The 15,080-nt window shown below is 46.9% G+C and overlaps 1 protein-coding gene across 2 annotated transcripts in view; it reads right to left on the reverse strand.

Moving 5' to 3' along the window:
• Positions 1-2,102: 2,102 nt before the first annotated feature.
• The window catches only part of LOC135896268 (carboxypeptidase N subunit 2-like), a 490,754-nt gene continuing 477,776 nt past the window's right edge, over positions 2,103-15,080 (reverse strand). The window contains exon 3 of one of the 2 annotated variants that reach the window (XM_065424626.2): positions 2,103-4,261. In XM_065424626.2, coding sequence (XP_065280698.1) covers positions 4,113-4,261 — 149 coding nt within the window. In that variant the 3' untranslated portion in view covers positions 2,103-4,112. The remainder of the gene's footprint in view (positions 4,262-15,080) is intronic. The other variant, XR_010562657.1, reaches the window with a different exon arrangement.

Raw genomic sequence — 15,080 nt, forward strand, 5'->3', positions numbered from 1 at the left:
GCGTTATCGCACTCGCATGGCACTATGGTCTGTTTGCGACTGTTCTGAATGTGCTGCCGCTGCCCTTTGTCATGTAAGTGTTGCAGTGCTATGCTGTCAAGAAAACGACATTCTGTGATTAGTTTGGGTTGTGCGATCTGTTTGAGCCGGGCATAATAGCGTTATCGCCCTTGCATTGCGCTGTGGTATGATAGCGGCTGTTCTGAATGTGCTGCCGCTGCCCTTTGTCATGTAAGTGTTGCAGGGTTTTACCGTCAAGAAAACGACGTTCTGTGATTAGTTTGGGTTGTGCGATCTGTTTGTATAGTTTAATTTGGAAATCAATAGTGTTTTCAATCGGAGGGCGCGGAGTGGAGGGCACTAATCAGCTCTTCAAGTTCATTGTCATGTTATGTAAGGCGCCTTTTCACTGACGCTGTAATTAAGGCGTTGAGGGCAGTATAAGGATGAAAGTTAGAGGGGCGAAATCGTGCCTGTGTGTCCCTAGCGTCGGGATCGGCCGCTATGCGTGATCCTAACAAGAAAGCATTTTTCAGAATGCGAAGAAAGGCGGCAAAATTGCTGTCTGTGCGCACCTTGCCGATCTCCGCAATAGAGCCGTCATCGTGGTATTTTAGTCTCCCGTTTAGCAAGAGTGTTGCAGACAAGGGAACTGGTTCAAACAAGCTTTTTTTAAATGATTCATTACTAGGGCGGTATTCCAAAAGGTGAGGTCAAGTGCTCGCCCTATTTTCTTCCCTCGCGCTACAGCGCACTGAGAGAATTTTGCGTGCACCATACCGTGCTTTTATCGTTTGCGCTTCAGGTTCTCGATTGTGTTTTCCCCCCTTTACCCACGTGATGGGTATTTCATGGTATTACCGGGTACCACATGCGTCCATACATTGTGTCCAATATATGAAACGGCCAAATTCGATTTTATTTGACGCCTGAAATGGTAGTAATGTGTTGAGCCCCTTGTAGCTTTGTTCTTGTTATCAATTTTTTTGGCGAATGGATACAGCATGTACGCTGCATAACTCGCTTGTGGATACTGTATACGTGAGTCGAGTATGCCCTTGGTATAAAATAACTTGTATGCTTTAGGTAGAACGATTGTTTGCAATTTGGGACATGTGTCGGAATGTACGCTCCGCCCTTCGCGCTTTACGGCGGCCTGCCGAGTTCGTGCGGGTGCCATGTGTGCGCATGGAGTTCGCGAAGCGCTCTCGCAGTTTATATATATATGTATATATATATATATATATATATATATATATATATATATATATATATATATATATATATATATATATATATATATGTGTGTGTGTGTGTGTGTGTGTGTGTGTGTGTGTGTGTGTGTGTGTGTGTGTGTGTGTGTTCTGTTCGCGTGCTTAGCACAACAGGGCATGTCGCAGTTCTTTGTCTTGTGCCACACATTTTCCTAGCGTACGTCTGTGCATTATTTGATACCGGTTTCACACGGGGCTCTTTTAACCGCTATCCCGTTTGTTACAAATCAAATTTCTCGGTCGTGATTGGCTCCTTTGCGCAAGTTACGAGAGTGAGCCAGTCGCATCGATAATTTCGATCAGGATCGGGCTTGATCGCGATCGAGAGTGGTCGTGTGATACCGGTTTTACACATGGCTCCCACATAGGGAACACTTTAAGTTCAATGCTACTGAGAGAAGAGCAAGTGCATATATATATGCCAGTGGTGGTATGTGGGCAAGTCTTTCTGGTGAAGCGAATACTTGTGCATTCAAAACATTTCAATTACCAGCGTAGTGCATCAATGTGTCTACTTCGACAAAATGGAGCACAAGTGCAGATATCTGAGCATACCTGTCCAGGGCAGCAAGTGTGTCTACATTGCAACCACTACCAGCATGTGCGGCAGTTCTATTTCCAGCAGCGGGACTGCACAATAATCAGTAGGGTGCTCTCAAGCTGTTTATCCATGAAGCTCTGCCTGGACTGTGTGCCAAATATTTTTGGACGTGAAAGTGGGGTTGAATTGGTAAACATCAGTGGAACTGTGCCTGGAGTTTGTGGCAAATGTTTTTGGATGTGAAAGTGTGAGTGAACTGGCAAAGAATTTGCTCTGGGCTACATGTGTTAAACGTTTTTCTCATTCAGAGTGCTTTTTATTTACTTTAGGAGACTGGAGATGTGCGCAAAGTGTGACATGTCAGTGTGCTAATTAATGTATTTGCTGGTTTGCAAATTATTCATTGCAACTTTGTTTTTGCCAGAGAGGTACAACTTTGCCTCTTGCAAAGGAATTTTTAGATAAAACACTTACTATTTATTATGACCATCGCTTCCTTTGTTAAACAAATGCAGCTTCCAGTGCGTTCCAGTTTATTTCCATGTTTATGCAAGTTTCTAATATGAGGCTTGCATATTCATTTCTCACGTTCTGGAGTGGCAAGATGCAGCATTACTGTCTCATCGTTCGCTGTACTACAGTAGTGTTCACTTGTTACACTGAATCCCCCGTTTAGGTATTCTGTACTAATTTCACTTTATTGCTTTTTGTTGTATGGTTATTTTTCTCGTCATTACCTTCATTGATATATCCTAAAGGCAATATTTCCAATTTTGCATTGTTCTCATTTTTTTATTTCTGTCACAGGATTGTTTTATGATGGTATGCGGTGGTATTTCTTTTTGTGCTTTTTTCAAGCTTCTTGCTGATTGGTAACATTACTTGGAGGCAGTTACCATCTGATTCATACTCTTGCATTTTTTAGTCTACTTCTTCCATTCGCTCCGATGTCACTTCTGCATAACTCTAGTCCATCTAATAGCACGTGCACTTTACTATGATAAATTAGACACTTTAGTACACACCAGGATTTTCTGTTCATTTTTGAATGTGTACTTGGAATTTTGTTTATGTGCTAGTGAATGTTCACTTTCGAGTTCATTACGAATCCTTTCTGCGACTTTTGTCATTGTTGATGTACTTTTATTACTATTTGCATTTCTCACACAGTTTGTTCGAACCTTGCATAAGCATTACATTTTAATAAAGTGTTTTTGCTTTCTCATTTCATGCACTCTTGGCATGAAGGGCTTGGTCTGGCCACCTGCCAAGACGTGGCCATTTGTTCTTCGCACGATGTCATTCCCATTGTGGTTTTAAGCTTCGTAGCTTACTAAAGGCGGTATTAGGAATTTATTATTCCTAACAGGCTCATTTTCGTACGACTTGATAGAGGATGCGCCGGCCATGCGGGGAACAGTGCTTGGCACTGCGCCATAGCTCTTACAGTCAACGCCGACGCTTCTACTCATTTGGGGCGCGATTGGAGATCGTTGTTCAAAATGCCCGATCAGTTCCACCTCACGCGATTGGCCTAGGCCGTGCCAACGGGTGCGGCTGACGACGTCTGCGCTGCATAGGCCAGTCGCGTGAGGCGAAACTAAACGCGTGTTTTGAACAACGATGTCTGATCACGCCCGTCACCCGCGAAAATTAGCTTCAGATGATCGTAAACCTTTCAAGACCGCTTCTAGACCAGCTGGTTGATGACGTCCTAAAAACGTTTAGAAATTGGTTACGAGTAGTTTTGGCAAAGGGATTACTTGCGTCTCTCCCAATCCTATTTCTAGACCAGCTTTTCGAATACGTCTTGCAGACCTGTTCTAGATCGTCTCAAGAAAGTAATTAAGCCGGACATTAGCAGAGATATACGACGTTTTCCCGCCGAAGTTCTCTCATTCGTGTCTTCTTTAACCCGTTTTTATCGTCTTGGATAAACGCTACGAAAACGTTACGTATCCCTGTTGTGCTACCTGGGAAGGACTAGAGAACGCCTCTGACGGTGCTGTGAATTATGTTGGGTCGTATAAGTTAGTCATATCTAAAAAAACGAAAAACAAATCTGGTGCGAGAATAAATCACAGGAAATGAAGAACGGATTTCTGAGCCGATGAAAGTAACAAACGCTCGAGCACTAAGGTGGAACGATGACCGAAAGAAAAAATAGCGCTCTTTGTGAAAGCCAGCGATGCTTCTGTGACGTTGCAGCGTGCAGATCCTGCGGCTACGCGACGCCAATGGCAACCTGCAATGATTAACGCTTGCGTCGTTTCATTCCCTCCTCAACGTGTGTTCGCTCAGGCGGCCCCGCACTGGAGGTCCTGCTCTGTCAGTTGGCTGAACGACGTGTTGCGCAGAGCTTCGGGTTCGGTACACTCCGCGTGGCGCCAGATGTCCGGGAAGCTCAGCAGGAACCGCAACCGGCAGTCACACTCGAGTGGGTTTCCTGCGCGGAACCGAAGGGTTCAATGCTTGTCACAAACAGTCAACGACATCATGACGAGACCGATGACGAGACATCTATGAACAAGGCGCACTTCTAGTGCAGGAGACCGGCCTAATCAGCCAAATGAGCGTGAAACACTTTGAGTGTCTACACTGCTATAAGTGAGAGAATAATAAAAAGTGCAAACAGGTTTTAATTTCTCGCGGCAGTGATCTGCGAAACGAAACAGGCATCGGTAACCATGGAATAAACATGGATGAACACCGCAGCAACATGAACGGTTAGTGGCGAACGATGTTTATGGGGGCGAGGGTGCCATAAATGAAGGTTCGGCGTGACAGAAAAAAAAAATGTTCGACAATTACGATACTCCCTAATGCGAAATTTGAGTGCAGCTGTATACGTGTCTTCATTTTGCGACATACTCAGCAAATAATTTGAGACCGCAATCACCATCTGGCAGTAGGCCAGTGCCGTCAGTGTCTTCGCAGAGGCTGTATCGGATTGCTGGAATAATTAGCGGCATCGGAGCCAGCTGTCGAAGACAACGACAATGAACGCGCTAGTAGTGCCACGAGCGCGTTCGCCTGGTTACGCCGAGGGACTCCGGCGCAGGAACGGCCGCCTAGGAGCTGCGCTGTAAAAAACTCCGACGACGGTAGCAAATTCGCAACGCCAATGTTTAAGATGCTAGTGCAGTTTAGGCGCGTTTACTCCCGATGCAGAGCTCGTCGAATCACTAGGGGCTCTGCAGATCCTATATGTTGCATGACATTTTAATGCATGTACTCACTGCGGCGGTGGCCGGTCCTACTACTGTTTTGTTAAAATCCGGGGGTCCTTTTTATGAAATCGCATGCTATGTACGCAAAGTAGCGCTAGTCAGTGGTTGTCCCGTGTCACTGGAGCACGCGAAACATAAGGTTAGCCGCTAGCTTTGCAGTGCGCTTTGGGGGCTCTCCATATTTGGCCAGCGTCAGAATTGCCAGTGCGAAGGCCGTCGACGATGGGCGCTAGCACGATAATCATCGGCACATACGCATTTGTTTGAAAACCTAATTATGGCACTTTCGACCTAAAAGCTGCGAACATAGACAAAGTTTTAATACTGCAACAATATTTCAAGCACGTGATTTGAACCGAAAAACTCCCAGTCATGAGTGCAATATATTCTATTGCGCGGCACCCAAAAACAATCTCTTTGAAAGCGAAGCATTTATTTGCCTCGTAGGAACCGAATTCAAACGCAAGGCCGTCCAAGGTCACATATTTTGTCACCGATGTGCGTCACGCACGCCCGCTTTCTGGCCGCTGTCGGCGCTATCCGCCCGCGCTGTTCCACGCACCCGCTCGCATGGCTTGGCGCTTCCTCTCCCTGCTCCACTGGCCGGGCGCCACAAACAGATGTGGCTCAGTTACACTAGCTCTGCTATGCGTCGCCTATGACTACTTGCAGATAAAAGGATGGGCCCTAGAAAGTGCCAAGCGGGAGACAAACGTGCATAGTCTGTAAAGATTACATAGGTGTGCGATGCGTACCGAGGCGGCGAGGCAGACGGCGAAGCCAACGAAATACGCGCGGCCGACAAAAGGCAGAACGCTATGCGAACAGCCGCTGAACAGGCGCCGCCGAGATCAAGAGACGCTCATCGGAGGACTCGCGGGATGCGTACTTTCAAAAGCACCGTTTTCGAAGGCAAATTTGGTTGGGCGCACGTCGCGAGGAGCCCGTGAGTTTGTTCGGGCGCCATGTGCAGGCGAGAAATGCCTCCTATTGACTTAAATAATCAGCGGCGATGGTTTCTGCAATTGTTTCGTTTGCATGGTATTAATTAGAATGGATGAGATGGTGTACGAACAGGAAATATTTACTACGAGCACCAGATGGTCATACCAAATGACAGGACACCCAGTGGTGCATGTGCAGAGTGCGCCTGGCCCTGTCTCGACACAATGCACTTTTACAGTTTCAATATTGTCACGTGGTGGTGACGTTGAATAACACAGTAGCAATACTGTGAACAACAAAACTAACTTTTATTGGGCGAACCTGTGCCCACAAAACAGGCTACACTTATAGCACAACGATAGCGGCGAACACAGTCGGCGATCGTCGAAAATCTGATCAGCGGGTCAAGCGCGTCGGCTTTTATAGATCAGTCGTCGAATGTTCCAGATTAACTGATGGGACCCGCGTGTCTTCCACAAAGTTCTACACCTTTCGTGTCACGCGATGAAATCTGATAACACAAGGTTCGGCGACAACTGACACGCGGATAGAAGCGTCGATAACTTTCCAGAAACGTTGGATACATGCAGGCGCGTCCCTCGCTGTGCGACTACAATTGTTGAGCGGCGAAACGTGGTTGCCCGATAAAGATAAGTACACGTGTCATTACCCCCCTCTTAAAAAGCATCGACCTGATGCTGCAAACAAACGAAGGTAATAAACAAAAGCACTTGTAGCAAAGAAAAGAACAAAAATGACGAAGTTCGTCAGCGTCCGTAAAACGGTTTAAGGCGCACCACGTGGACCACTTCAGATCGTGCGCGGCGCCGCTGTGAATGCGAAATGCCGTCTGGCACGACCTCATAGTCCAGAGCGCCAATACGTCGGATGACCTTGTAGGGTCCGAAATAGCGTCGGAGTAGTTTCTCACTGAGTCCTCGTCGGCGTATCGGTGTCTAGACCCAAACACGGTCGCCAGGCTGGTACTCGACGAAGCGTCGTCGGAGGTTGTAGTATCGGCTGTCGGTCCTCTGTTGGTCCTTGATCCGCAGGCGGGCGAGCTGTCGGGCTTCTTCGGCGCGCTGGAGATAGCTAGCGACGTCAACATTCTCTTCGTCAATGAAGTGGGGCAGCATGGCGTCGAGCGTCGTTGTCGGGTTCCTGCCGTAAACCAGCTTAAACGGCGTGATCTTTGTTGTTTCTTGCACCGCCGTGTTGTAAGCGAAGGTTACATACGGCAGGACCGCGTCCCACGTCTTGTGCTCAACGTCTACGTACATCGCTAGCATCTCGGCGAGGGTTTTATTCAGGCGCTCCGCGAGACCATTCGTTTGTGGATGGTAGGCAGTTTTCCTCCTGTGGCTTGTCTGGCTATATTGCAGAATGGCTCGGGTGAGCTCTGCTGTAAAAGCCGTTCCTCTGTCGGTGATGAGGACTTTTGGGGCGCCATGTCGCAGCAGGATGTTCTCGACGAAAAATTTCGCCACCTCGGCTGCGCTGCCTTTCGGTAAAGCATTTGTTTCAGCGAAGCGGGTGAGATAGTCCGTCGCCACGACGATCCACTTATTCCCGGATGTTGACGTCGGAAACGGCCCCAACAAATCCATACCAATCTGCTCGAATGGTCGACGAGGAGGTTCGATCGGTTGTAGTAACCCTGCTGGCCTTGTCGGTGGTGTCTTGCGTCGTTGACAGTCTCGGCATGTCTTGACGTAACGGGCGACGTCGGCGGTCAGACGCGGCCAGTAATACCTTTCCTGTGTTCTCGACAGCGTCCGGGAGAATCCGAGGTGCCCAGCAGTCGGATCGTCGTGTAAGGCGTGCAGTACTTCTGGACGACACATTGGATCGGCTCTGCAACGCTAAATACTTCTCCTCGGTGGACCTTAAGTCTGGCTATTGGCAAATAGAAGTCGACGAAAGAGATCGCGAAAAGACCGCCTTCATCACCCCAGACGGCCTCTACGAGTTCAAGGTTATGCCATTTGGACTGTGCTCGGCGCCTGCAACGTTCCAGCGCGTGATGGACACGGTTTTAGCAGGATTGAAGTGGCAGACCTGTCTCGTTTACTTGGATGACGTCGTTGTCTTCGCCGAAAATTTCAACGATCACCTTAGGCGGCTTGCAACAGTACTCGAGGCCATCAAGTCATCAGGGCTCACTCTGAAGCCAGAAAAGTGCCACTTCGCCTACGATGAGCTTCTGTTCTTAGGCCATGTCATCAGCAAGTCTGGAGTCTGCCCCGACCCGCAGAAGACAGCTGCCATCGCAAAGTACCCAGCACCTCCACCAGATGTCACGTGGTGGTGACGTTTAATAACACAGTAGCAATACTGTGAACAACAAAACTAACTTTTATTGGGCGAACCTGTGCCCACAAAACAGGCTACACTTATAGCACAACGATAGAGGCGAACACAGTCGGCGATCGTCGAAAATCTGATCAGCGGGTCAAGCGCGTCGGCTTTTATAGATCAGTCGTCGAATGTTCCAGATTAACTGATGGACCCGCGTGTCTTCCACAAAGTTCTACACCTTTCGTGTCACGCGATGAAATCTGATAACACAAGGTTCGGCGACAACTGACACGCGGATAGAAGCGTCGATAACTTTCCAGAAACGTTGGATACATGCAGGCGCGTCCCTCGCTGTGCGATTACAGTTGTTGAGCGGCGAAACCTGGTTGCCCGATAAAAATAAGCACACGTGTCAATATGCAAGTAAACCAACTAGCGGAGTTATGCATTTTGTTGCGTCATACTTAGTGCCTGCTTGCATCACAAGGAAAACTTGAAATTAAAATTGCAATCCGGCTGACGTTCGATTTGACCACAAGTGTCCTTCAAGTGCATAATCACTTGGAAAATGTACTCTTAAGAAAACTATTCTCTCTGCATTACGGTATAACATACGCGTTTCCCATTGGCTAGGCAGGCCTATGAGCAAAAACATATCGCATGGTATGTGATCACACGATACAAGATATAGGATACTCTGAGAATTTAGATGACACTATCTCTGCATACTCCTATTTAGAGCATTGCAGAATAAAATTGCATCTTCAGAGCCTATAAAGCAGTGTTTCATAGATTAAAATACGCTAAACGGGCAACATCGAATTGACAACACGAAAATATTATTTTTCCAAGGCCATATATATGCGCCAACCTGTTAACTGTACAATTCGTAAAATTCCTCGGGATAGCGGGAGCGAAGGGAAAGATAGCACAAATTATTTCAAAGCTGGCTCTGAGCACACGGATTGTTTTAGGAATAGATAGTGCGTACGCACACAAGAATAGCGATGATTTTAACTTTTAGACGCTCCGTCTAAGCCGAGCAGCAGGCAACTATGAACTGCAATCACTCATAAGCTGTAAACAGTTTATAGCTTGCTCGAAGCAAGCATCCCATTCTTCCACCATCAAAACACTTGCAATGGAAGCTACGCACGCACGGACACTGGCGTGGGATGCATTTTTCCAAATGGAAATAATGTTGCTTAAAGGGAAGCTGAAAGGTTTTCCAGAAAAAATGAGTGAAGAGCAGTACGCCGTGGTTTTCAACCCTCTGGATTCGAATATCGCATCGAAATTGAGTGAAACAAAGCACAAACATATTTTATTTCGACGAATAGTGCAGCAGCAGACACGCCCAGCTCGCGCGCCTCGTGACGTCAACAATGGTTCGGCTTGCAGACGACGAGTGAACGCGACAGCCATCGCCTCGCTTGCAGCTCTGTCACTGTCGCGAGCAAGATCACTTGTAAGGGGTTTATACTTGTACATACTACACGTAGGTACATACTTGTACGTACTACATGTACGAGCCGATTGCGAAGAGCCGGCCTCTCCAAGAAGCAAAAAATGCTGGTGCAAGCACTGCTTTCCACGCGAACGAAGGCGAAGTGTTAGTATCTCCTTGTGTTGCAAATGTTCTTTGGCGAGTATGTTTTGTGCTAAGCTGCATTCAGCGTTCCAGTGAGTATGTTTCCGGGCAAACAACTGTAGTGTTATGTTCCAGCATGCCTCCTCGTAGAACGTAAGCGGTGATGCGATCTTCAGCATTTGTGCGCTGCCCCAAAGCTGTCGGCAATCTACACAGACGGTTTAAACGCGGGAAAAGTTTACCGGCTGTTATAGCACGTGTAGTATACACCCTTCATCAGCGCGCCATCCGCACGCTACTCGTAACCGGCGAATTCCGTCGGCTACGTGCGATGGTCGGTTTCTTATGTGTGCGAGAGAAGGAGGAGTGCAGCGTCTTGGCGCAGGCAGGCTTTCCAACACATGCAAACTTTACGCTTGCACTGCGTTATGGTAGCTGCCTGCAGGCTGTTTCACAACACACGTGCGAATAGAAAATTCGCGGCGCTTGGCGATGAAACCTGCGTAAGGGTGGGCGATAAACATGCACCTTCCGTTCAGCGTGCGAATTTTTTTTTTTTAGGAGAACCCAAAGCACGCATTATTGATAAACTCCGGTAGTAATCGTCGCAGAAGTGGTTAGGGTACAACACTTGTTCTTGAGCGCTTGAAGTTGTTTCGCTTCACAGCAGCCTATCACTTAGCTGAAAGCTTCTTGTCTTGCAGGAACTAATGGAACATCGGAACATCGTCGCGGCCGCTGGTGTTCGTGCAAGCGTAGGCTGCACAGAACGCCGGCATGATCGGCCTACAAGTTCAATTGATGCTGCGCACGTCAACTACCACTCCTATATAAAAACAAATAAAGGAATGTAGGGTCGAGCGAAGGAGATTAGGACGGCACGCACGCAGAAATAAGCCCGGTCAGGCACGGTCACGGAGACGGCGAAAGAGCGGAACACCAGTGCTGACGTCACCACGCCGCGGTTTCCGGTCTCCGCTCGCATCGTCAGCGTCAGCAGCAGCGCGCGGCGCTTGACGGGAGGCGGAGCTACAACGCAATTTTAACTGACGATTGCGTCGCTCCTAAGTGAAAAATCCGCCCCAAAATTTTACCGTCATGGTTTATAAGGTTCCCGCATCCGTATATGAGCGTCTTATTGAATTCGACAGACTCTTCAGCTTCTTATTAGAAGTAGTAGCTTAGCGCAAATAAAACCACGGACACAAGGAAGACAGACAAGGACAAGCGCTACTCACAACTGTTTAATGGAAGGAAGGACAGTGCATATATCCTCTTGTCACGCATGCGCCTACCAAGCAGAAGAAAAGCCGGTACATGCACATCAAAGGCGGTTGCGCAAGAAGTTGAATTCGGCTGGCTGGCTGGCTGGCTGGCTGGCTGGCTGGCTGGCTGGCTGGCTGGCTGGCTGGCTGGCTGGATGGATGGATGGATGGATGGATGGATGGATGGATGGATGGATGGATGGCTGGCTGGCTGGCTGGCTGGCTGGCTGGCTGGCTGGCTGGCTGGATGGCTGGATGGATGGATGGATGGATGGATGGATGGATGGATGGATGGATGGATGGATGGATGGATGGATGGATGGATGGATGGATGGATGGACGGATGGATGGATGGATGGATGGATGGATGGATGGATGGATGGATGGACGGACGGACGGACGGACGGACGGACGGACGGACGGACGGATGGATGGATGGATGGACGGACGGACGGACGGATGGATGGATGGATGGATGGATGGATGGATGGATGGATGTTATGAGCGCCCCCTTTTGAAAGGGGTGGTGGGTTGCGCAACCAAGCTCTTGCTATTATACTGCCTAATGTCCTTCCTAGGTTAAGCAATAAAAAAAGAAAAAAACACGATGAACTCAAACAACCAAATTTTCTTATCCCCTATTGCGAACTGTGCTTTTGTACGTCTCCGTTTATTGTCGTTTGCCTAATTTTCTTCCACCAATCCTCCAATCGCCGCTTACTAATCCCTATTACGGACATGTTTACTTTTCCCCCGCTGTCGCTGAACCCAAGGGCTTCAAGTAGGCCAGTGGTGCCTAAATCGACCGCTGGGTAGACGTCTTCATATTCTAATAAAACTTGATACATAGTTTCCCTAGCTTTACCACAGAAAGCACATGCTTCTTCTTCCTTCTTATATCTCGCTTTATAGGTGCGTGTTCTAAGGCATCCCGATCTGGCGTCGAAAAGTAATGAGCTTCCCTTTGAGTTATCATAAATTCTTTCTTGCCTGATTTCGTTTTTTCCCTCTTAAGTACTTACTCATGGCAGGTTTCTATTCCATTGCCACCACCCATGAGATTATTTCTGAGCCTCTCTGACTTTCCCCTTGACGTTCTTGCTGCGTTGACCGCCCTACAGGCCGAATACTTGCTGGTAAGCTTCCTAGTTCTCTTCCTCCACTGAGAATCACTGTTTTTGCTGTACAGATACCTCAACACTATCCCAGTCCATTTACTTTCTTCCGTATTCCTCAGTCATTCTTAAAACTCATTTCTACTGCGAGCTTCCCTCACTTCAAAACTAGTTCAGCCCATATCACCCTGCACAGCTTCATCTGTAGTCTTTCCGTGAGCGCCCAATGCGAGGTGACCCACTGACTTTTGGTTCACATCGAGTCCTGATTGTACCCCTGATTTAAGGCAAACAACCGCATTTCCAAACGTGAGTCCTTGAACCATTACACCGTTCCACGTACCTTGGAGCATCTCGTCCATATTGTATTTCCATAACGCTCTGTGCTTCAATAGGCCTGCGTTTCTCTACCCCTTCACAGTTATTGTTTTTTCCTGTGTTTCCATATATCTCTCACCCTCGTTCATCCATACACCAACGTATTTATATCCCCACTGTCTGTTCACTGTTTTCATTGAATACCATAGCACCTGATTTTATAACACTAAATTTAAAACCTAAATTGTTACCTTCCTGTCCACAGATCTAAGCCCGACGTTGCAAATCACTTTGCTTGTTAGCTAGCAACAGAATGTCGTCCGCATAACATAAACCTGGAAGCTGCTGCTCTACTACTGTACCCACCTGTTTGCATGAGAGCTTAAAGCCGATATTGCTTTATTCTAGTGCCCTCTCCATCCTCACCATGTACATCATAAACAGCAGTGGGGATAAAGGGAACCCCTACCTCAGTCAATTGTTGATATAAACTTTCACCTCTCTCCTCATCCTTTCCCATTCAACGCAAACGGTTTTTTCTAGGTAATTCTCTCTCAAACGCTGCAGGCAATCGTCACCTAAGCCTTCCCCTTTCAGAATATCCCACAAAATGCGGCGGTCTACGTTTTGTCATAGGCTCCTGTAATGTCTAAAAAGGCCACATATAACGGTCTGCTTCCTACTTTTGAAATTTCAATACACTGAGTAAGAACAAACAAGTTGTCATCCAAACGCCTACCTATTCTGCAACCATGCTGAAGTTCTCCCAAAATGCGATTATACTGTGCCCATGCTTGAAGCTTTCATTTGATTGCCTGCTTTGCTAGCCTGTATATTACCAATGTTATGGTCAACGGTCTCTACGAGTGAATTCTATCTTTATTCCCCTTACCTTAATAAATTAAATTCATTCTACTTTGTCGCCAACTGTCTGGTAGTCGTCTATCTCGTAAAGTTTCTTCCACTGCTTTCACCAGAGCTTCCTTACTTTTTGGTCATAGTTCATTAATCAGCCTAACGGGAACCTCGTCTAGCCCTGTGGCTGTGAGCTTAGGAATTTTTTCTTCAGCTTTCGTCCAGCCGAAATTTGTCAGCACCAGCTTCTTTTCCACCTAGGTCTCTTTCATGCTCTTTTTTTTTTCAAATACAACCTCGTCATTGTGTTGGAAAGATTCGGCTGTTATTTTTCCGATGTAATTTAGTGCCACTTCTCCTTCCAGTCTGTTTCCAGCTTCGCCTAGGATACGTTGTCGTATTGTTGTGGACTTCCTGCCTAATTATTTCCTGTGGTTCCAAAATATTCTAGATGCGGCCTTCTTTTTCTCACGTATTTCTGACAACCAACATTCACTTTCACCTTTTAATTTTGCTTGCACCTCTATTTGAGCCATAGACTTTTTTTCCCTGTATATGTCCCATTTACTGTTTACTTCATCTTGCGGCAATTGCACCTTCTTTGCCTGCCTGCGATCTCGGGATGCTTTCTGTCGTTGGGCGATCGCTTCTCGTATCTCCCTGTTCCATCAGCTTTTCGCATTCTTTTTTCCTTTCAACGAATATGTTGTTTCTCTTTCCGTATTTCTATAGTTATTACACTTAGGAGCTCACTATATTTCCACTCTTTATTTGGCCATTTGCAAGTTCTTCCTCTGCTCTAGTGACTATATTTGTTATATGTTCAGCGTTCAAACTTGGACTAGGCAGTTTGCACTCCTTGCTCTCTTTCCCAACTACATATCCCATTTTCAAAATGATGCGTTTATGGTCACTGCCTATGCTGCTATCCCCTTCCTCATCAAGACCATTTCTCTCAACTTATCATGAATTCCTTCCGTTATCAGACAGTAATCAATTGTTGATTGCCGGTTTTACACTTCCCACGTGATATGCCCTTCACACTTAGGCCCGGTATTCACGATAACGAGATTATGTTGCTCACAAAGGTCACATTTACTTCCCGTTGTTGTTGGTATAGCCATATAAAACCTTGATGTGGGCATTCAGGTCAGCTAATAGGATAATTTCAGCACCATTCGCGAAACCCTTAATATCATCGCTTATGCATTCCGCTAAATCTTTATTCTTCTCGGTGCAGTTATTTCCGTTCCACAAGTACGTAATGCCCAGCCAAGTTTTTTTCCCACTCATTGTGCCTGATCACCATAGATGCTCTTGACATTTTGAATTTACCCTTTTCCATTTGGCTCCCTGATTGATGAGCATTCCTACTCCCCTTCCCTTTCTTTCCGACTTACTTCTGTTGTGCCCTTCCCAAACATAATTCTCAATCACTGGCGGCTCTTCCGAGTCTCTAAGGTGTGTTTCTGTAACCGCATACACCTCTATTTCTTCTCTATTTAACTGCTCCTCAGTCTCTGCCCACTTTTCCTTTTTCTGCCACACTGCATGTTTATGTAGCCTATTGCATGGCGAACTTTATTCCTTGCTTTCCTCCTTTTTCTGTTATCGACGGTGATGCTCTTCTGAGGTTCCTAGGGGACCA

This window comes from Dermacentor albipictus, chromosome 4, assembly GCF_038994185.2.
Source record: "Dermacentor albipictus isolate Rhodes 1998 colony chromosome 4, USDA_Dalb.pri_finalv2, whole genome shotgun sequence".
NCBI lineage: Eukaryota > Metazoa > Arthropoda > Arachnida > Ixodida > Ixodidae > Dermacentor > Dermacentor albipictus.